General features: G+C 44.7%; 1 protein-coding gene across 12 annotated transcripts in view; it reads right to left on the bottom strand.

Annotated features, from left to right (window-relative positions):
- The window catches only part of LOC106571792 (serine/threonine-protein kinase WNK2), a 139,965-nt gene that overhangs the window by 52,626 nt on the left and 65,732 nt on the right, over nucleotides 1–21,607 (bottom strand). For 10 of the 12 annotated variants that reach the window (XM_014145239.2, XM_014145245.2, XM_014145246.2 and 7 more), the window contains exons 6-11: nucleotides 18,967–19,055; nucleotides 18,174–18,393; nucleotides 6,109–6,388; nucleotides 5,729–5,844; nucleotides 4,359–5,342; nucleotides 1,925–3,310 (exon numbers count right to left, since the gene is read on the bottom strand). In XM_014145239.2, coding sequence (XP_014000714.1) covers nucleotides 1,925–3,310; nucleotides 4,359–5,342; nucleotides 5,729–5,844; nucleotides 6,109–6,388; nucleotides 18,174–18,393; nucleotides 18,967–19,055 — 3,075 coding nt within the window. The remainder of the gene's footprint in view (nucleotides 1–1,924; nucleotides 3,311–4,358; nucleotides 5,343–5,728; nucleotides 5,845–6,108; nucleotides 6,389–18,173; nucleotides 18,394–18,966; nucleotides 19,056–21,607) is intronic. The other 2 variants (XM_014145242.2, XM_014145251.2) reach the window with 2 other exon arrangements.

The raw sequence follows: 21,607 nt of genomic DNA, 5'->3' as shown, positions 1-21,607 counted from the left end.
CACACTGCCCTACCCTGTGCTTTGACCTCTTTCTCCCCTCTCTCTCCAGATGAAATCTAGCGTCTTGTGATGGCCGGCCGCCCAACAACCTGCCCACTTGACCCTATCCCCTCCTCTCTTCTCCAGACCATTTCCGGAGACCTTCTCCCCTACCTCACCTCGCTCATCAACTCATCCTTGACCACTGGCTACGTCCCTTCCGTCTTCAAGAGAGCGAGAGTTGCACCCCTTCTGAAAAAACCTACACTCGATCCCTCCGATGTCAACAACTACAGACCAGTATCCCTTCTTTCCTTTCTCTCCAAAACTCTTGAACGTGCCGTCCTTGGCCAGCTCTCTTGCTATCTCTCTCAGAATGACCTTCTTGATCCTAATCAGTCAGGTTTCAAGACTGGGCATTCAACTGAGACTGCTCTTCTCTGTGTCACGGAGGCTCTCCGCACTGCTAAAGCTAACTCTCTCTCCTCTGCTCTCATCCTTCTAGACCTATCTGCTGCCTTTGATACCGTGAACCATCAGATCCTCCTCTCCACCCTCTCCGAGCTGGGCATCTCCGGCGCCGCCCACGCTTGGATTGCGTCCTACCTGACAGGTCGCTCCTACCAGGTGACGTGGCGAGAATCTGTCTCCGCACCACGTGCTCTCACCACTGGTGTCCCCCAGGGCTCTGTTCTTGGCCCACTCCTATTCTCGCTATACACCAAGTCACTTGGCTCTGTCATATCCTCACATGGTCTCTCATATCATTGCTATGCAGATGACACACAATTAATCTTCTCCTTTCCCCCTTCTGACAACCAGGTGGCGAATCGCATCTCTGCATGTCTGGCAGACATATCAGTGTGGATGACGGATCACCACCTCAAGCTGAACCTCGGCAAGACGGAGCTGCTCTTCCCCCCGGGGAAGGACTGCCCGTTCCATGATCTCGCCATCACGGTTGACAACTCCCTTGTGTCCTCCTCCCAGAGTGCTAAGAGCCTTGGCGTGACCCTGGACAACACCCTGTCGTTCTCCGCTAACATCAAGGCGGTGACCCGATCCTGTAGGTTCATGCTCTACAACATTCGCAGAATACGACCCTGCCTCACACAGGAAGCGGCGCAGGTCCTAATCCAGGCACTTGTCATCTCCCGTCTGGATTATTGCAACTCGCTGTTGGCTGGGCTCCCTGCCTGTGCCATTAAACCCCTACAACTCATCCAGAACGCCGCAGCCCGTCTGGTGTTCAACCTTCCCAAGTTCTCTCACGTCACCCCGCTCCTCCGCTCTCTCCACTGGCTTCCAGTCGAAGCTCGCATCCGCTACAAGACCATGGTGCTTGCCTACGGAGCTGTGAGGGGAACGGCACCTCCGTACCTTCAGGCTCTGATCAGGCCCTACACCCAAACAAGGGCACTCCGTTCATCCACCTCTGGCCTGCTCGCCTCCCTACCTCTGAGGAAGCACAGTTCCCGCTCAGCCCAGTCAAAACTGTTCGCTGCTCTGGCACCCCAATGGTGGAACAAGCTCCCTCACGACGCCAGGACAGCGGAGTCAATCACCACCTTCCGGAGACACCTGAAACCCCACCTCTTCAAGGAATACCTGGGATAGGATAAAGTAATCCTTCTAACCCCCCCCTTAAAAGATTTAGATGCACTATTGTAAAGTGGTTGTTCCACTGGATATTATAAGGTGAATGCACCAATTTGTAAGTCGCTCTGGATAAGAGCGTCTGCTAAATGACTTAAATGTAAATGTAAATGTTACTCTCCACCAGGTTCGATGGGAATGGCACTACTTTTCAGGTCAGCCTGAGCAAGGTACTTCATAGATTATTTGATCTATAAAGATCTGCAACTGAGCATCAACAGATCCTTGATGTTAAAGTGTTAGAAGTGCACAGCGTCAACCTCAGACTGACTCCTATATCGAAACTCACCTGTTGGCCTAGTGGTAGTGTAGCTGCCTGGGCCTGGCTGTGCTGTGGAGTGGCAGTCCCAGTCTGTTGTTGCACTATGGGGGCCACTGGGTAGGTCTGAGGGGCTGCAGCCTGCTGTGGAGTCAGAGCAGATGGATAGGCCTGACCCATCACACTGGGTTTCGTTGGCGTGCAGCCTTGTACCGGTGGAGCCTGTTGTTTTATGTGTGGGGCTGTGGGTGGGTGGCTCTGTGAAGCAGCGTTCGGTTGCCCCATTAGGGGTGCAGCGTTGGGGTAACTCTGGAGGGTTGAACCTTGCTGCACAGTATGGGCAGGTGACTGATAGCTCTGGACGACTGGAGCCTGTTGGACAGTGGGCTGGGCCATAGTCTGGCTGTGTTTGGGTAGGGGGACCTGCACAGTTTGCTGGTTGTGCTGCTGAATGGGGGCCTGCACAGGCTGTTGGCTATGTTGTGCTGAGGGCTGTGGCATTGGCTGGCTATGTTGCTGTTGAATGGGGACCGGCACAGTCTGTTGGCTGTGATGCATGGGACTAGACTGGCCTGGCTGCAGACTGGGAGGCATGGCTGTGGCTGGGAGGCTGGCTGTGGCTGGGAGGCTGTGTGGCGCTGGGCAAGGCTGGATTGGGGGAAGCACAGCAGCAGCTAGAGGCTGTGTTGCGACACTGGGAGCCTGAGTAGGGAGACTGGGAATAGGTACGGTGTTGACCACAGTTGGGGCTGCAGATGCATAGCTCTGTGGGGGAGCGAGATGTTGCAGATGCTCCACTGGAGCTGGGTAGCTCTGTGCAGCTGGTTGTGAGGGTATTGTTGCAGTTCCTATGCTAGCTGCCAATACAGTATGTTGGACAGACATGGCTACTGCTGCTGAGACGCTTGCTGCTGTTGGGGTCTGTTGCAGAATTGGAACTGGGTAGCTTGCAGCAGTTTGAGTCATTTGTTGCTGAGTTGGGGCAATGTAGCTCTGTGGAGTTGGTGTCTGTTGGATTGGCATAGTTGCTGCAGTGTAGCTTGCTGCAGTGTGTGGCTGTTGCAGGGGCAGGGTAGCTGCTGAAAAGCTTGCTGCAGGCTGTTGAAGTGGTACATTTGCAGTTGAATGACTTGCTGCTGTTGCTATCTTTTGCAGAGCTGGAGCTGGATAGCTATGTCCAGTATGGTTATGTTGCAGAGGAATGTTTGAGGCTGAGTAAGTTGCTGAGGCTGGGGTGTGTTGTAGAGCTGCAGCTGAGTAGCTGGCTGCGGTAGGTGTCTGTTGGGCTGCCAGGGGACTGGCGGGATAGCTGTGGCCAGGCTGGAGGTACTGCAGGGGCGTGTACAGGGCTGGGGCAGAGGCAGGCTGGCCCTGGAGAGATGACTGGTTCTGGAGCAATGCATGCACAGCACTGGGCTGAGAGGAGAGATGGAGACATGTTAGAGGACAGACAGAGATAGTCACTTTTCTGGGCGGCGCTTTTAGGCCCCCGTTAAAAGTTTCTGTATTTGACAGTGATGCAAAAATATTCTGAATGAACACAAATATCTAAATCTACAAACTAGAACAATAATAGCTAGACATCCTGTACAAGAGAAAAACACGAGCCAAAATGTTCAGTTGACAAAAACAAAGGATGTCAATGATAATGCGTGGATGAAGGATTAAAATAAAGTTGTAAAAACACCCAAACAATGAGCAGGGTTAACAGAAGAGGCAGCAGGTGTGCACTAAAATAAGGAGGCAGAGGATGGGGAAGAGGGGACACAGCCATCTTTCATTCCCTTCTTTTGCAGCAGCCATCTGTCAATTCACTGAGGACATTCCATGGGCAGGGAGATATGAGTGGGTGTAAAAAGGCGGGTTTTGCGTATTGGCATTTGGTCAGTGAAGTAGAAACAGAAGACGCTGACATTAAAACAGTCTAGCTGAAATTGGCAAAGGGTTAGAGAGTTAGTGTAGACAGCAGCATCTATGGCCCTCCAGAGAACCAGCTTGTCCCAAAGCGCACAAACAGAATCAGTGGAGGGACCATGGACTTCTATGGTAGTTTGAAGCTGAGCGGAAAAGAGAGAGCAGGGTCCAGTCCCATGGCTGCATTAAAACAGAGCGCCCTCTACTGGCCTAAGGAGGGAGTGAGGTCTAGAGCAATCATCAGCTCCATCTTATGCAAAGTAGTGCCTTCTATAAGCTGGGAGGAGTCAGCTGTACAGGTGAGAGTTTGAGCTGAGGGTAGGGGTCTGGGAGCCTCTCAGTAGTCTAAAGCAGACCCCTCTCATCTGCTTTACCAAAATCTGCACTGACATCAAGGAACTGGACAGGTGAAAGCACAATCATTGTTGGTATCAACAGTAAGTTCACCTATCCTTTGTTGTCAGTTCAGTACAGATGAAGGAAAGGAGACATGGAGAGAAAGACACTTCAGACCATTGAGATGCAGTCCTAGTCTCCCTGTGGGACCTACCACTCCCGGAGGACCGGTGGCTCGGTGCTCCCCAGCACAGTAGCTGGCCTTGTGGTCCTGTGTGGGCCTGGCTAGAGGGGGTGCTGTGTGGTCACCACTGAAGCTGCCTCTCTGGGTTAACTTCAGACTACCATCCCCATAGCTCCGTACAGGCTGCTGGGCTGCAGACAGGTGGAGGAGGGAGTCTTGGCCCTGGTTGGATGGGGTGGTTTTACGGCTGATGATGTTCATCAGGTTCTTTTGTAGTAAGGAGAGGTCAGAGAAGTCACTTCCTGTATGACTTGGTCCTTTCATCCCTCCTGACCCTGCAGTTGTTGTCATCCCACTGGAGAAGTGGTGGTGCCGGTAGGGGCAAGCACAGGGGTGTGGTGGAAAGGGAAAAGCAGTGTGCTTCTTGTGCCCCCCCTCTCGTGACTTCAGCAGCAGCAGAGAGAGGCAGGCCTGGCACAGGTGGCTTCTGGGCACGCCTTGGTGATGATGATGGTGGTGTTGAAGGGCAGAGTTTAGGCTCTGCAGCGTGCTAAGGTCCGAGTGCCTCCGCCCCACCGCTGCCTCCACTGACACAGACTTCAACCTGCTTCCATTGGTGGCTTCCAACGTCGGAGATTCTATAGAAGAGTCACTATGACGTCGGGCCTCAGAGTACGTGGGGGATGGGGGTGCCAGGAGGATGGGGGCAGGAAATGCACTCAGGGAAGGGAAGCCGTCCTCAGCCTCAGAGCGGAACTCAGAGGGGCTGCTCTCTGATTGGTCGTCTGGTGATGTGGGGGTGGGACTGGAAGCTCTCTGTTGGTTGCAGGACCCAGATGTAATAGGTTGCAGGAGCATATGAAGAGGGATGTCGTTGTTGTCCCTAAGAGTGTCAATGACCGAGGCACTCCCTCTCCGTGTCCCTGCACCCACTCGGAACTCCGGCCCCAGGGCTGCTTTCCACCCCTCGCCCCTTTCACAGGACCGGGGACGTGCTGAAGCCAAACACTGACGCTGAGCCCATACAGGGACCCACAGGCAAAACATACCTTACTCAAAAGGCACACAACCAAAACACATATGCACAACAAAAACATGATAATGAAGTGGGATGAGTAAATGAGATACAGGTGTGTGTGTGTGTGTGTGTGTGTGCATTAAATCAGTATACATTGCGCATAAACATACATGTGCCAATGTTAGCAGATGTGTAAATTGATACAGATTTATGGATAAAGGTAAATAACCATGTTTGTGCGCATATGTAACATACATGTGCATGTAATGCATATCTCTATGTAAATGAGATGTGCATGTGTATGTGCATGTGTCCAATATCTGCGCAGTTCACATGTGTTGAGTGTACATGAAGTGTACATCTGTATGTGTATGGTACAGACCTGCTGCATTGCCATGGTGATGGGCTCCACTTGGGACTGGTAGAGGACATTGTGCTGGCTGCTGTGGGAGTCAGAAAACACAGTGGAGCCCAGGCCGCTGTCAAAGGTACTGTCTGCTACATAGACAAACAGAGATGGAGGTTAGTCTTTAACCACACAGGCAACTAGAACAAAGTGACAAAGAGCGATTACACATTAGACACAAATAAACAAGTACAAACCCCCATAATATAAACACTACTGTCAAAGATCAATTCAACCGCATGACACAGAGACCACTGTATCAAATGTATGCGAATGTGTGACAGGAAGGAGATGTCTTGTGGGGTTTTAAATGTTGCGTGTCTTTCCACATGATGTGCGTGTCAGTGGTGTCTCACATGTGACAGAGGTTGCGCTGGCCGGAAGGTTACATAGCCTGGTGTGCTGGTCTGCCTCTGGCTCGTTGGGCTCAATCAAAGGGGGCTGTCCTGCCTGTGTAGCCCCAGCAGAGGTCCCCTGGGCTAGGGTGGCCTGGGCCCTGAGTCCTGCCTCTCCCTGGTTCACTGGGGTTCTGGCCGACACAGTCCTCTCCCGCCTCCATTTAATCAGTGCTACGCGGTCCCGGATCGACTTCCCCACGATCTTAGCATCACTCTCATGGAAGAACCCTGATTCCACCTGTCGGGGAGAGGAGGAGTGTGGGAAGAGGAGTATTTTTAGAGTCAATGTGTTAGAGGAAGAGAGAAAACAGGAGAGAGCCAGGAAGAGGGAGGGAGAGAGAATAATTTCTTGAGGAGGGCAGCAGCTGGGTTCAGAGAGAATAGTCCGCCTCTGTCTGGGACAACAGCACTGGAGACAGGATACAGGACAGGTGCATTTAGACCATGGGAAGAGATACATCTGAAATAATGTTTAGATTTTTGGGGGGTTTGGAGTCATTAATAGGCATTATGGCCTGAACCTTCCATGGAATGTTTAAATGGTTTCTGTTTTAGCACAACCTGACAAATGTATTTATTTCACGGAGTATGAGTCCCATATCTTTAACATGATCTTTGCTTTTAAGACCGTCGTTCACAATGTAAAATGTAGTCATTTAATCAACCCAAACGTAATAAAACATGTCATAAAACATGAATAATAAAGCAAAGAAGCAGCGTTTCCGCTCGCTAAGTAGCATAGTGCATGAATGGACACATCAGCCCCGTCGATAAAGATAAACTGCATCTCCCATGGTGCCCGTCTGTGAAGAAATGAGTCATCGAAAGTGGCGAGGGGTGATCGGAGATGGGGAGCTGTGGGCCACATTCCTCCTCTCTCTATCATTACAGCAAGACCTTACATTTTCCCCAGCTTATCTTGACCCAGCACAGACAGATGGAGATGTCACCATAGAGGGAAGAAAGCAGGTCAGCTAGCTGTCTGCCAAAATAATCGATGGCCCTGATTCTCAGTAACACTAAGCACTGCAGCCTGACCCATTCACAACAAAAATGATCACTCTGGAAGGAATGAGAGAGCCAAGCCTGAGGTTTCATAGAGTCAACCTCACAGGGCACACACACTAACAACTGATTCATGGAGTGCTGAATAATGTATATATTTTTTTTTCCATATTAAGTCCATCTCTGATAAGCTACACGGGAAAGGGCAAAAAATGTTTTCAAGTAGCCTTAGAAGTACGGTTCATGAAATCAATAACTTGCTAACATCAGATAGCATTCATATTAGTGGTCGACCAATTATGATTTTTCAACACCGATACCGATTATTGGATGACCAAAAAATGCTGATACCGATTAGTCGGCCGATTTTTATATATATATTTGTAATAATGACAATTACAACAATACTGAATGAACAATTAACCCTTGTATTTTAACTTAATATAATACATAAATAAAATAAATTTAGTCTGAAAATAAATAATGAAACATGTTCAATTTGGTTTAAATAATGCAAAAACACAGTGTTGGAGAAGAAAGTAAAAGTGCAATACGTGCCATGTAAAAAAGCTAACGTTTAAGTTCCTTGCTCTGAACATGAGAAAGCTGGTGGTTCCTTTTAACATGAGTCTTCAATATTCCCAGTTAAGAAGTTTTAGGTTGTAGTTATTATAGGACTATTTCTCTCTATACCATTTGTATTTCATAGACCGATTTAATCCGTCGACCTCTAATTAATATATTAGCCATTTCAGAGACACTTAGATAATTCCTTTGATACAGCAGTAGCAATACAAGGATATAACAACTACAGAAGAGACAGGAATGCCTACGGGGAGGTGGGTGTGTGAGTGAGTGGGTGACACACACAGAGTACATGAACAGTATTCAGACCCCTTAACTTTTTCCACATTTTTTTACGTTACAGCCTTATTCTAAAATGTATATTAAATAGAAAATGTTCCTCATCAATCTACACACAATACCCCATAATGAAAAAGTGAAAACAGTTTGTTTTTTTTGCAAAATGTTTTTACTTAAATACTTTATTTACATAAGTATTCAGACCCATAAAATTCAAAATTGAGCTGAGGTGCATTCTGTGTCTATTGATCATCCTTGAGATGTTTCTACAACTTGATTGGAGTCCCCTGTGGTAAATTCAATTGATTGGACATGATTTGGAAAGGAACACACCTGTCTATATAAAGGTTCCACATTTGACAGTGGATGTCAGAGCAAAGATCAAGCCATGATGTCAAAGGAATTGTCCGTAGAGCTCCAAGACAGGATTGAGTCGAGGCACAGATCTGGGGAAGGGTACCAAAACATTTCTGCCGCATTGAAGGTCCCCATCTTTTTTTAAATGGAAGAAGTTTGGAACCACCAAGACTCTTCCTAGAGCTGGCTGCCCGGCCAAAGTGAGCAATCGGGGGAGAAGGGTTTTGGTCAGGGAGGTGACCAAGAACCTGATGGTCACTCTGACAGAGCTCTAGAGTTCATCTGTGGAGATGGGAGAATCTTCCAGATGGACAACCATCTCTGCGACACCACCAATCAGGCCTTTCTGGTAGAGTGGCCAGATGGTAACCACTCCTCTGGAAAAGGCACATGACACCCCGCTTGGAGTTTGCAAAAACGCACCTAAAGACTCTTAGACCATGAAAAACAAGATTCTCTGGTCTGATGAAACCAAGATTGAACTCTTTTTGACCTTAATGCCAAGCATCACGTCTGGAAGAAACTTCGCACTCAGGACCTCAGACTGGGGCAAAGGTTCACCTTTCAACAGGACAAGGACAAGTACACAGCCAAGACAACGCAGGAGTTGCTTTCGGGACAAGTCTCTGAATGTCCTTGAGTGGCCCAGCCAGAGCTCAGACTTGAACCGGATCGAACATCTCTGGAAAGACCTGAAAATAGCTGTGCCGCAATGCTCCTCATCCAACCTGGAGAGGATCTGCAGAGAAGAATGGAAGAAACTCCTCAAATACAGGTGTGCCAAGCTTGTAGCGTCATACCCAAGAGAACTCAATGCTGTAATCACTGCCAAAGGTGCTTCAACAAAGTACTGAGTAAAGTGTCTGAATACTTATGTAAATGTGACATTTACGTTACTTAAATGTTTTTATAAATTAGCAAAAGTTTCTAAAAGCCTGTTTTTGCTTTGTCATTATAGGGTGTTGTGTGTAGATTGATGAGGAAAAAATCTATTTAATACATTTTAGAATAAGGCTGTAATGCAACAATGTGGAAAAAGTCAAGGTTTCTTTCCATAGGCACCATATCAGAGCCATATCCCTGTAAATCTTAAGGAAGATCTCATGTCCAGTATTATTGAAGTGTTGTGGTTGCAGGTTCACCCGCCTCATGTAAAGTCTATTATTTTAGTGTATTGCTATAGGTCACCAAGAAGTAACAGACTGTGTGTGAAATGCCTGACATGTTAACAAAGAGGATTGGGAAAGGCCCTCTCCTGTTTCAACATTACAATGCCCTTGTGCACAAAGCGAAGTCCATATAGAAATGGTTCGTCAAGATCGGTGTGGGAGAACTTGACTGGCCTGCACAGAGCCCTGACCTAAAACCCCATCAAACACCTTTGGGATGAATTGGAACGCCGACTGCGAGTAAGGCCTATTCGCCCAACATCAGTGTCCGTCCTCACTAATGCTCGTGGCTGAATTGAAGCAAGTCCCCGCAGAAATGTTCCAACATCTTCTGGGAAGGCTTTCCACTAGAGTGGAGGCTGTTATAGCAGCAAAGGTGGGACCAACTCCATATTAATGACCATGATTTTGGAATGAGATGTTTGATGAACAGGTGTCCACATACTTTTGGTCATGTAGTGTAGAATTTTGATGAGGCATACATTTGTGGAAGGGTATAAAGCAATTTCTTGAGTGTTGTAAGTTTCCAACAGCACAGTGGTCTCCATCATTGGGAAATTGAAATGCATACATTTAAACTACCAAGACTGCCTAGAGCTGGTTGTCCGACCAAACTGAGCAGCCGGGCAAGAAGGACCTTGTTCAGAGAGGTGACCAAGAACCCAATGAACCACAGAGTTCCTTGAGGGAGATGGGAGAACCTGCCAGAAGGACAGTTTCTACAGCACTTCACCAATCTGGGCTTTATGGGAGAGAGGCCAGACGGAAGCCACTCCTGAGAAAAAGACACGACAGCACAAGTTTGCAAAAAGGCACGTGAAATGGCGCCAATTATATAATGGCGTCGGAGGGGATGGCTACCGTTTTAAGGGCCCATAACCAACTGTTCTATTTTGTTAGTTTTTTTTTTCCTCGCATTGTTTGTACATAAAGTTGCTGCTAATGTATCTTATGACCGAAAAGAACAGAGATTACTCACCTCGAACTGGACAAATATTTTTTCTTTAATGAGTCCGACACGAAGGATATACTGCTTCCTGGAGACCAGGCCGAAATCCCAGTCATTCACGTGAAGAAAATACGGAGATACAGGGGGCGAAAGTCGGGGTGCATTGTGAGGATTCGTAGGCGAGTGAGTAAATCACCACTACCATCGGTTCTATTGGCCAACGTGCAATCACTGGAAAACAAACTGGATGATCTACGGTCGAGACTATCCTGCCAACGAGTCATTAAAAACTGTAATATCTTGTTTCACCGAGTCGTGGCTGAATGACGACACAGATAATATAGAGCTGGCGGGGTTTTCTGTGCATCAGCAGGACAGAGCATCTACGTCTGGTAAGATGAGGGGCGGGGTGTGTCTATTCGTCAATAACAGCTGGTGCCGATGTCTAATATTAAAGAAGTCTCGAGGTATTGCTCGCCTGAGGTAGAGTACCTCATGATAAGCTGTAGACCGCACTATCTACCAAGAGAGTTCTCATCTATATTATTCGTAGCCGTCCATTTACCACCACAAACCAATGCTGGCACTAAGACCACACTCAACGAGCTGTATAAGGTCATAAGCAATCAAGAAAATGCTCATCCAGAAGCACCGTTCCTAGTGGCCGGGGACTTTAATGCAGGCAAACAAATCTGTTTTACCTAATTTCTTCCAGCATGTCACATGTGCCACCAGAGAAAAAAACTAACTCTAGACCACTTTTACTCCACACACAGAGACACATACAAAGCTCTCCCTGACCCTCCATTTGGGAAATCTGACCATAATTCTATCCTCCTTGTTCCTGCTTACAAGTAAAAACTAAAGCAGGAAGTACCAGTGATTCGCTCAATATGGAAGTGGTCAGATGATGCGGATGCTATGCTACAGGGCTGTTTTGCTAGCACAGACTGGAATACGTTCGGTGATTCATCCAATGGCATTGAGGAGTATACCACTTCAGTCACCGGCTTCATCAATAAGTGCATCAACAACGTCGTCCCCACAGTGACCGTGCGTACATATCCCAACCAGAAGCCATGGAATACAGGCAACATCCGCACTGAGGTAAAGGCTAGAGCTGCCGCTTTCAAGGAGCGGGACACTAATCCGGATGCTTATAAGAAATCCTGCTCTGCCCTCAGACGAACCATCAAACAGGCAAAGCGTCAATCCTACTACACCGGCTCTGATGCTCGTCGGATGTGGCAGGGCTTGCAAATTATTACGGACTACAAAGGGAAGCACAGCCACGAGCTGCCAAGTGACGGAAGCCTACCAGACGAAAAAAAGCTAGACGGTGTCAGAGGAAGGCCCAAAAAATTGTCAAAGATTACAGTCACACAAGTCATAGACTGTTCTCTCTGCTACCGCACGGCAAATGGTACCGGAGCGCCAAGTCTATGTCCAAAAGGCTCCTTAACAGCTTCTACCACCAAGCCATAAGACTGCTGAACAATTAATCAACTGGCCACCCAGACTATTTACATTGACCACCCCCCTTTGCTTTTACACTGCTGCTACTTGCTGTTTATTATCTATGCATAGTCACTTTACCCATACCTACATCTACAAATTAACTTGACTAACCTGTACCCCCGCACATTGACTTGGTACCGGTACCCCCTGTATATAGCCTCGTTATTGTTATGTAATCTTATTGTGTTACTTTTTATTTTACACTTGTTTACTTAGCAAATATTTCCTTAACTCTATTTCTTTAACTGCATTGTTGGTTAGGTAAGCATTTCACGGTAAGGTCTACACCTGTATTCGGCACATGTGACAAATACAATTTTATTTGATAGACAAGAGCATAAGGCAAAATATTCTGTGGTCTGATGAGACAAAATGTAAATCTTTGGCCTAAATGCAAAGCGCTATTTCTGGAGAAAACCTGGCCCTGCTCATCACCATCTAACACCATCTCTACCGTGAAGCATGGTGGTGGCAGCATCATGCTATGGGGGATGCTTTCTGTGAAAAGACTTGAAGATTGCTTTTCACCACAGCTCCCCATTTAACTTAATTGAGCTTGAGAAAATCTGCAAGGAAGAACAGGAGATGATCCCCAAATCCAGATGTTCAAAGCTGATACAGACATACCCAAGATGACTCAAAGCTGTAATCGCCGCAAAAGGTGCTTCTACAATGTATTGACTCATGGGTATGAATACTTATTTAAATGAGATATTTCTGTATTTCACTTTAAAAAATGTCTAAAAACATGGTTTTACTTTGTCGTTATTGTGTGTGTGGATCATTGAGAAAAAAGTGTCAGGCTGTAACAACAAAATGTGGAATAAATCAAGGAGTATGAATACTTTCTGAATACCCCACAATACATGCCACCAGGGGACTCTACACAGTCCCCAAGTCCAAAACAAATTCACAGCAACGCACAGTATTATACAGAGCCATGATGGCATGAAACTCCCTTCCATCTACAATTAATCAAGCAAACAGCAAATTTACCTTACAAATAAAGAGATTAAACATGTCATGAATGCTGTTTTGTGTGGACCCCAGGAAGAATAGCTGCTGCTTCGGCAAAAGCTAATGGGGATCCGAATAAACCAATAAAGTTACACACTTTTGACAGCCTGACCCCTTTGACAAAAGGAAAGCTTTACACACTGAAAACACACAAAGCCAAGCCTGTCCCACTCCCACAAATAGCCTAAAGGGTAAAATAAACATTCAATAATCTATTTACAGCTTAAACACCATACACAAATACACAAGCTCACTAATACAAACACAGACAGCCATAAAATGCAGGTCACCTAGACATGATCAGATATCAAGACGTCTGCTATGGGCTGTTTTGAACACTTAAGACACAACAGAAGAGGGCAAACATACTAAGCTAAGACAGGGCAAAACAAAGACAAAGGTAATTCCTTGTCTAAAATAAACAACAGAGGGATCTCAAGCGGTGCCACTGCCAACCCCACTTTAGTACTCTATAACCCTCTTCGCCAGTGAGCAGATCTCGATTTTCACTTCAGAGGCAGGGTCTCAGCCCAGTGCTCTTCAAACGGGCATAAAGCCCATATCTGTTTACAGTTAAACAACTTGGACAAAATCTGAAACAAGTTAGATTTGAGGTCTGAGAACAATCTGGAGGGGGAAATAGTAGCTGGGTCCATCAGAAAGTGTTAGATAAAACTGCACAAAGCTCCGGAACACTTTATTGTAGATTAAGTACACAGAAGTCTTATCTGATGGTGGGCGTTTGTTGGGCAAAAAGAAGTAAACAGGAAGAAAAAATAAAACCGCAATCACTGGATTCCTGGAAGTGCAGAGCGTATCCCTGCCAATCTGCAAGAGGGCACATTCCCTGATGATGAGATTGGAGCACTGTTGGCACACGGTCTGCCTGAACGCCACACACAGACCTCTTGCCCTCTACAACTAGCTACTAGACTAAACCCCAACATGTTTATATTTGATGAACAATGACAACCCTGAAAAAGGGACTACGTGCCGAAACGTTGGTTGCTATACCAACGAAATGTTTGGGAGCATAATGAGAAATAATAAAAAAAAGTGTCTAAATAGGGTGTTGGGCCACCACAAGCCGCCAGAACAGCTTTAATGCGCCTTGGCATAGATTCTTCAAGTGTCTGGAACTCTATTGGAAGGTGACACCATTCTTCCACAAAACAATTCCATCATTTGGCTTACTGTTGATGGAAAACACTGTCTCAGGCACTGCTCCAGAATCTCCCATAAGTGTTCAATTGGGTTAGTTCTGGTAACAGTTGGCCAAGGCATACAGTTGAAGTCGGAAATTTACATACACTTAGGTTGGAGACATTAAAACTCGTTTTTCAACCACTCCACAAATTTCTTGATAACAAACTATAGTTTTGGCAAGTTGGTTAGGATATCTACCTTGTACATGACAAGACATTTTTCCAACAATTGTTTACAGACAGATTATTTCACTGTATCACAATTCCAGTGGGTCAGAGGTCTACATACACTAAGTTGACTGTGCCTTTAAACAGCTTGGTAAATTCCAGAAAATTATGTCATGGCTTTAGAAGCTTCTGATAGGCTAATTGACATCATTTGAGTCAATTGCAGGTATACCTGTGAATGTATTTCAAGGCCTACCTTCAAACTCAGTGCCTCTTTGCTTGACTTCATGGGAAAAATCAAAAGAAATCAGCCAAAAACGGAGAAAAAAAATTGTAGACCTCCACAAGTCTGGTTCATACTTGGAAGCAATTTCCAAACGCCTGAAGGTACCATGTTTATCTGTACAAACAATAGTACGCAAGTATAAACACCATGGGACCATGGAGTCGCCATACCGCTCAGGAAGAAGACGCATTCTGTCTCCTAGAGATGAACGTACTTTGGTTTGAAAAGTGCAAATCAATCCCAGAACAACAGCAAAGAACCTTGTGAAGATGCTGGAGGAATCAGGTACAAAAGTATCTATATCCACAGTAAAAGTGTCCTATATCGGCATAACCTGAAAGGCCGCTCAGCAAGGAAGAAGCCACTGCTCCAAAACCAACATAAAAAAGCCAGACTATGGTTTGCAACTGCACATGGGGAAAAACGTTTGTACTTTTTGGAGAAATGTCCTCTGGTCTGATGAAACAAAAATATAACTGTTTGGCCATAATGACCATCATTATGTTTGGAGGAAAAAGAGGGAGGCTTGCAAGCCGAAGAACACCATCCCAACAGTGAAGCACAGGGATGGCATCATGAGGTAGGAAAATGATATGGATATATTGAAGCAACATCTCAAGACATGAAACAGGAAGTTAAAGCTTGGTCGCAAATTGGTCTTCCAAATGGACAATGACCCCAAGCATACTTCCAAAGTCGTGGCAAAATGGCTTAAGGACAACAAAGTCAAGGTATTGGAGTGGCCATCACAAAGCCTTGACCTTAATCCTATAGAAAATTTGTGGGCAGAATTGAAAAAGCTTGTGCGAGCAAGGTAGCCTACAAACCTGACTCAGTTACACCAGCTCTGTCAGGAGGATGGGCCAAAAATCACCCAACTTATTGTGGGAAGCTTGTGGAAGGCTACCCTAAACATTTGACCCAAGTTAAACAATTTAAAGGCAATGCTACCAAATACTAATTGAGTGTATGTAAACTTCTGAAACACTGGGAATGTGATGAAAGAAATAAAAGCTGAAATAAATCCCTCTCTACTATTATTCTGACATTTCACATTCTTAAAATAAAGTGGTATTCCTAACTGACCTAAAACAGGGAATTTTTACTAGGATTAAATGTCAGGAATTGTGAACAATTTTAATGTATTTGGCTAAGGTGTATGTAAACTTCCAACTTCAACTGTATATATCGAAGAAAAATATAAAACGCAGAAAAAGCGAATTTCTCTCATATTGTGCATGAATTTGTTTACATCCCTGTTAGTGAGCATTTCTCCTTTGCAAAGATAATCCATCCACCTGACAGGTGTGGCATATCAAGAAGCTGATTAACCAGCATGATCATTACACAGGTGTAGTTCCCCCATCTTATAAATATTGGGTGGGAGATAGGGCTGGGCGATATGGCCAAAAAATCATATCATGGTATTTTTCAAATTTTTGACAGTATTTTTAATTTTTTTTTATTAATAAAAGTTTTACATTTGCTTTATGAGTAGTGCGTGACCCGAGGGTGGCAACACATATATTCTAAATAATTTCAATGGGTCTTTCTCCATTCTGATTGGTTTATACTGTTCAATTCAACAATTTCTGCATTTCCTGCACTCATTTGAGATCATTTCCACACTGCCACGGAATGGGCAAAAATACTAGTCCTTATTTTTAACCAAATGTTGTAATTGCGATGAAGATCAAAACACTTGGGTGAACTTTTGGAATCATGGAAATAGAATGAATATAAATAATAGTGGGCACTATGAATACAGTGTTTGACATGACAACGAATGAAAATGCCATGGACGAGTTATTGTGACAGGGTAGGAACCAAAGTGATGTTCTGTGTTTCCTAGGGGACCCTATAATCTTTGGCTACATTAAATCTTTATTCATATAGCCAACATATTCATGCTTCGCCTACTCCTCTTTGATTTAGAAGATACTGTTGCACAAACAACATGCTGATTTAAGCCTCCACCAGTACTGGTATCAGTACTCAGTACTTTTATTAGTTAGTTAGCTAACCAGCGATTTAGCTTAACTTGCTAAGAAAACACAAACTAGCTGTTTGCAGATGTAAGAAACACAAACTAATATTTAACATTTAACAAACCAAACATTAAAATATTGTCATAGAAGGTAAAGTAAAAACCCAAACAGGTCCGTGCATAAATACCAGTATATAGTAAAATACGGTATACCGCCCAGCCCTAGTGGGAAGTGTGCTGTAATCTCTGAAATGTAAAAAAAAAATGTAATTCAATACACATGAGAACTCCAAACTGTTATATGATGCTTGGTCTCCATTCCGGTCTTACTTTGTACAGTCCACCACCCTCTGATGGCATTCTCATTAAAACAAAATAAATCTGTATTTGACACCCCTGTGATTTACTGGTTGGAGGAGCATTTCTGTGTGTTTTTCTGTGAGGACCTTGAGGTTGGCGATGTGCCTATTGATTCTTATTGAATGTGACTTGTGGATGCCTTATTCTTCTTGCCCTGTCAAAGCCTAAAATGTGAGCTTGTTTTGCCCTGTTTGTAAAAAATGTAAGTATAGAAAAATAGTTTTTTTTTAAAATAGCATTGTAAACTTTAATTTTGGTCAGATGGATGGTCAGTCTGTGGCCATGACTGTCTGTGAGTGGTTGCATTTCTTCACCCCTATCCCTCGTCTGTTTACGGGAACAATGGCAAGGTGACCGCTCTGTTCCTGTATTAACTACAGATTGCCCTTTAACCTTTGTACTTTTCTGCCCAGTGTGTTTAACTTGTCTAAAGTACGGTATCTTTATAGTTGAAATACGTTTTTCTAGTTGAGCATATATTATTTATATTGTGTTGTCTTGTGTGTAAACTTTGAATATGCTGTCCAATGATTTCCAACCAAAGTTACTGAGCTTGAGCAATTTTGACCAAAACAATGTACATGTTGCCCAAAGAGTTGTGCAAAGTTGGTGGAATACTATTCAAAATGATTTACTGCTGTAATGGCCGCCAAACGTGCTTCCACCCACGTATTAACTCTGGGGTGTGAACACATATACAATCAAGACATCTTAGTTATATAAAATTTTAAAACATTCTTTCACTTTGTTTTCTTACTGATCTACACATTTTCAATCTAATTTAATCCCTTTTAAGATTGTAAAGCAGCAAAATGTGAAGACTGTCCAAGCGGTGTGTAGACTTTCACTAGGCACTGTAGGTTGAAGGTGATCACTCAGAATGGTTGTGCATTTACTGGCATTTACCTTGCCCTCTAAGAGGTTGAGTAGACCTAAACCATGCCTGGAAAATGCAACCCACACCATAACAGAGCCGACATGAACCAGCATTTACTCAAGTATTTACATTATTCAGGACAAATTCAAACCCCACCTTGGATTGCAATGTCTGTTCAACCAGTCTAATGCTACACTCCACCCATGTATTCAACCATCAAACTATCCATCCATCCATCCATCCACCCACCATCCATCTTACCATCTCTTGGGCCACGCCCTCCGAGCTCTCTTTTTCCAGTTCAAAGGTAAACTCAATGGCTCCGCTCTCCTTGTATTTTCCCTTCAGCTTCTTTGGGTCTTCCACCCACAGCTTCAGGGCGATGGCCGTCTTCTTCCCATCATCCTCCTCGGCCAGCTCCACCCGCACCCCTGTGTGCTCCGCAAAGAAGGCGTGGTTCAGCAGGTCCTTTATGGAGTACCTGGGAGGAACGAAAAATAAAAACAACCCTTTATCACTGTGCTAACATGGCATGGCTCCAACTTGACCTTCTGTCATTTTACAGATTTAGCCTAAATTATCTTCAAATTAGTCATATCAACTCCAAGTACAGTGACCTAATGCCCTCCACCTAATTCAGTAGTTATGTCATGCAGGAGCTGAAAGACTCTCCTGAGCACCAATGTTCTCAGTGTTCCGGTCTGGACTGAGCCATAAGAACAGTATAAGCCCTTATCTAAGAACACCCTCCATTTACTAGCTGCCAGGACAAGGAATGAGAGAGAACTGTACACAATCACCTCTCAGTATGAAAACCTGCCACAGAGGCGGTTTTAAGGGTTATTTTCTCCTCTGTATTAAACCCATTATTATTCAAGTTAACAGAGGATGGCCTACAGATCGGGAGGGGAGATTGGAATGTTGTTGAGAGCCCCTAATGTCATCGATGTGGTGATAGGGTGTGGGCAGATGAAGCGAGGTATGGAGGGGTGACGGAGCACCTTGGTGGCCCTATGGCCAAGCGGTGGGCAGAAACGCAGGTACAGTCACTCACCGCTCCTCTTTCTTCTGGCAGATGCACTCGCCAATAATCTCCTTGATTTCAGGATCCACAACCTTGTTGTAGCTGGCAGGCTTCACCCCCTGATAACAGAAAAGGAAGTGAAAAAAACAGTTCAGAGGGATGGCCGGAAGCCATGAGTAAGTATGGTGGAGGAAATAAAAAGGGAGACGGAGAGAGATGGCCACATGTATTCACATAGCCTACCAAAAGTTGTCATAATTTTCCAAATGTTTTTGTTTGCACACTTCATAAATTGTTAGTGTTATGACATTCTGACTTTAGTAGTTTTCTGAACAATGCGCAAACAACTCATTAAAAACCTTGATCACATTTCAAGAGGTGTCAACATCACTTCGTGTCAACGTCAGATCGTTAATGCTTTAAACAAGCCCCTTTCTGAAACTCTGTGGACTAAAAATAGTATTTTCAGGAACTGACACATTTATACAGATACTTATACACTGTATGCATTCTGGTTTATAGCTATGAAAGTTTCCCGTGGAGAAATGATAAATAAATAGACTTCAGTGGTCTCTCCAGGGCATGCCGATATTCATAGAGTAAAGTAGACAGCGAAAAAAACCACAATAAAAGTTGGGTGAATTTTGGCCCATCCTCCTGACAGAGCTGGTGTAACTGAGTCAGGTTTGTAGGACTCCTTGCTTGCACAAGCTTTTTCAGTTCTACCCACACATTTTCTACAGGACTGAGGTCAGGGCTTTGTGATGGCCACTCCAATACCTTGACTTTACTGTCCTTAAGCCATTTTGCCACAACTTTGGAAGTATGCTTGGGGTCATTGTACATTTGGAAGACCCATTTGCGACCAAGCTTTAACTTCCTGACTGATGCCTTGAGATGTTGCTTCAATATATCCACATCATTTTCCTACCTCATGATGCCATCTATTTTGTGAAGTGTACCTGTCCCTCCTGCAGCAAAGCACCCCCACAACATGATGCTGCCACCCCCGTGCTTCACAGTTGACATGGTGTTCTTCAGCTTGCAAGCATCCCCCTTTTTCCTCCAAACATAACGATGGTCATTATGGCCAAACAGTTATATTTTTGTTTCATCAGACCAGAGGACATTTCTCCCAAAAGTATGCTCTTTGTCCCCATGTGCAGTTGCAAACCGTAGTCTGGCTATTTTATGGAGGTTTTGGAGCAGTGGCTTCTTCCTTGCTGAGCAGCCTTTCAGGTTATGCTGATATAGGACTTGTTTTACAGTGAAAATGTATACTTTTGTACCAGTTTCCTCCAGCATCTTCATAAGGTCCTTTGCTGTTGTTCTGGGATTGATTTGCACTTTTCGCACCAAAGTACGTTCATCTCTAGGAGAGAACACGTCTCCTTCCTGAGCGGTATGGCGGCTACGTGGTCCCATGGTGTTTATACGTGCGTACCTTTGTTTGTAAAGATGAACGTGGTACCTTCTAGCGTTTGGAAATTGCTCCCCTAAGATGAACCAGACTTGTGGAGGTCTACAATTTTTATTCTGAGGTCTTGGCTGATTTCTTTAGATTTTCCCATGATGTCAAGCAAAGAGGCACAGAGTTTGAAGGTAGGCCTTGAAATACATCCACAGGTACACCTCCAATTGACTCAAATGATGTCAATTAGCCTATCAGAAGCTTCTAAAGCCATGACATCATTTAGTGTATGTAAACTTCTGACCCACTGGAATTGTGATACAGTGAATTATAAGTGAAATAATGGGTTTGTAAACAATTGTTAGAAAAATGTCTTGTGTCATGCACAAAGTAGATGTCCTAACTGACTAGCCAAAACTATAGTTTGTTAACAAGAAATTTGTGGAGTGGTTGAAAAACGAGTTTTAATGACTCCAACCTAAGTGTATGTAAACTTCCGACTTCAACTGTATATGCTTTAGCCAAAAGCCAACACCTCTGACTATCCTTACCATACCATGCAAATATATGCATGTGCTTTAGTGCCAAGTCCTCTGATTATCATTGACGATGCTAGTCAGCGGAGTTGGCTAAAGTACAGATCTGGGACCAGGCTAAGATGAGTCATCCTACTTCAGCAGTGCCTGCCAAGTTTTAAGAGTGCAAAATCAATACCCTTAATCAAATATATCATGACTCCGGACACCCCCTGATCTAAAAACAGTTTGCCGCATTCATTACTGTGATGCCCTTTTCCTCACTGGCATAGAGTGGAATACAAGGCTATATAAGTGAAGAACTGGGGGGTTCTGGACTCCCTGAGCAGTGCCATATGGCACGTCATGACCATCTTTACTGTCCAGTAAACTAGGGAATTATTCAAGTATCAAGAACCATGGGGCTCTGGTAACATACCCCTACCATGGAAAGGTCTTGTATCTCCTTACCCTCCACTTCCATTGAGGAATAGCGTACCATGAAAACCTTACTAATAATTGGAGAGAGAAACGTACTATAAACATTTTACAGACACAGTATATTCTACATTAGTTATTTTTTGTTCGTTTTTAGTCCCATCCTTCAGCTACACTCAACCCCTCCCATCTATCTCTGTAGACCATCGAGTTTCGATTTCTATTTGCCATATATTTTTCATCGGTGCTGTGATTTTTCACAAAAGTTCTGAACCTTTCTATTCTAATAGTTTCTACAGATTGTAAA

The sequence above is a fragment of the Salmo salar genome, chromosome ssa15 (genome assembly GCF_905237065.1).
Source record: "Salmo salar chromosome ssa15, Ssal_v3.1, whole genome shotgun sequence".
Taxonomy (NCBI): domain Eukaryota; kingdom Metazoa; phylum Chordata; class Actinopteri; order Salmoniformes; family Salmonidae; genus Salmo; species Salmo salar.
The sequence above is the reverse complement of the archived record's forward strand: the minus strand, read 5'-3'. Positions and strand labels throughout refer to the sequence as shown.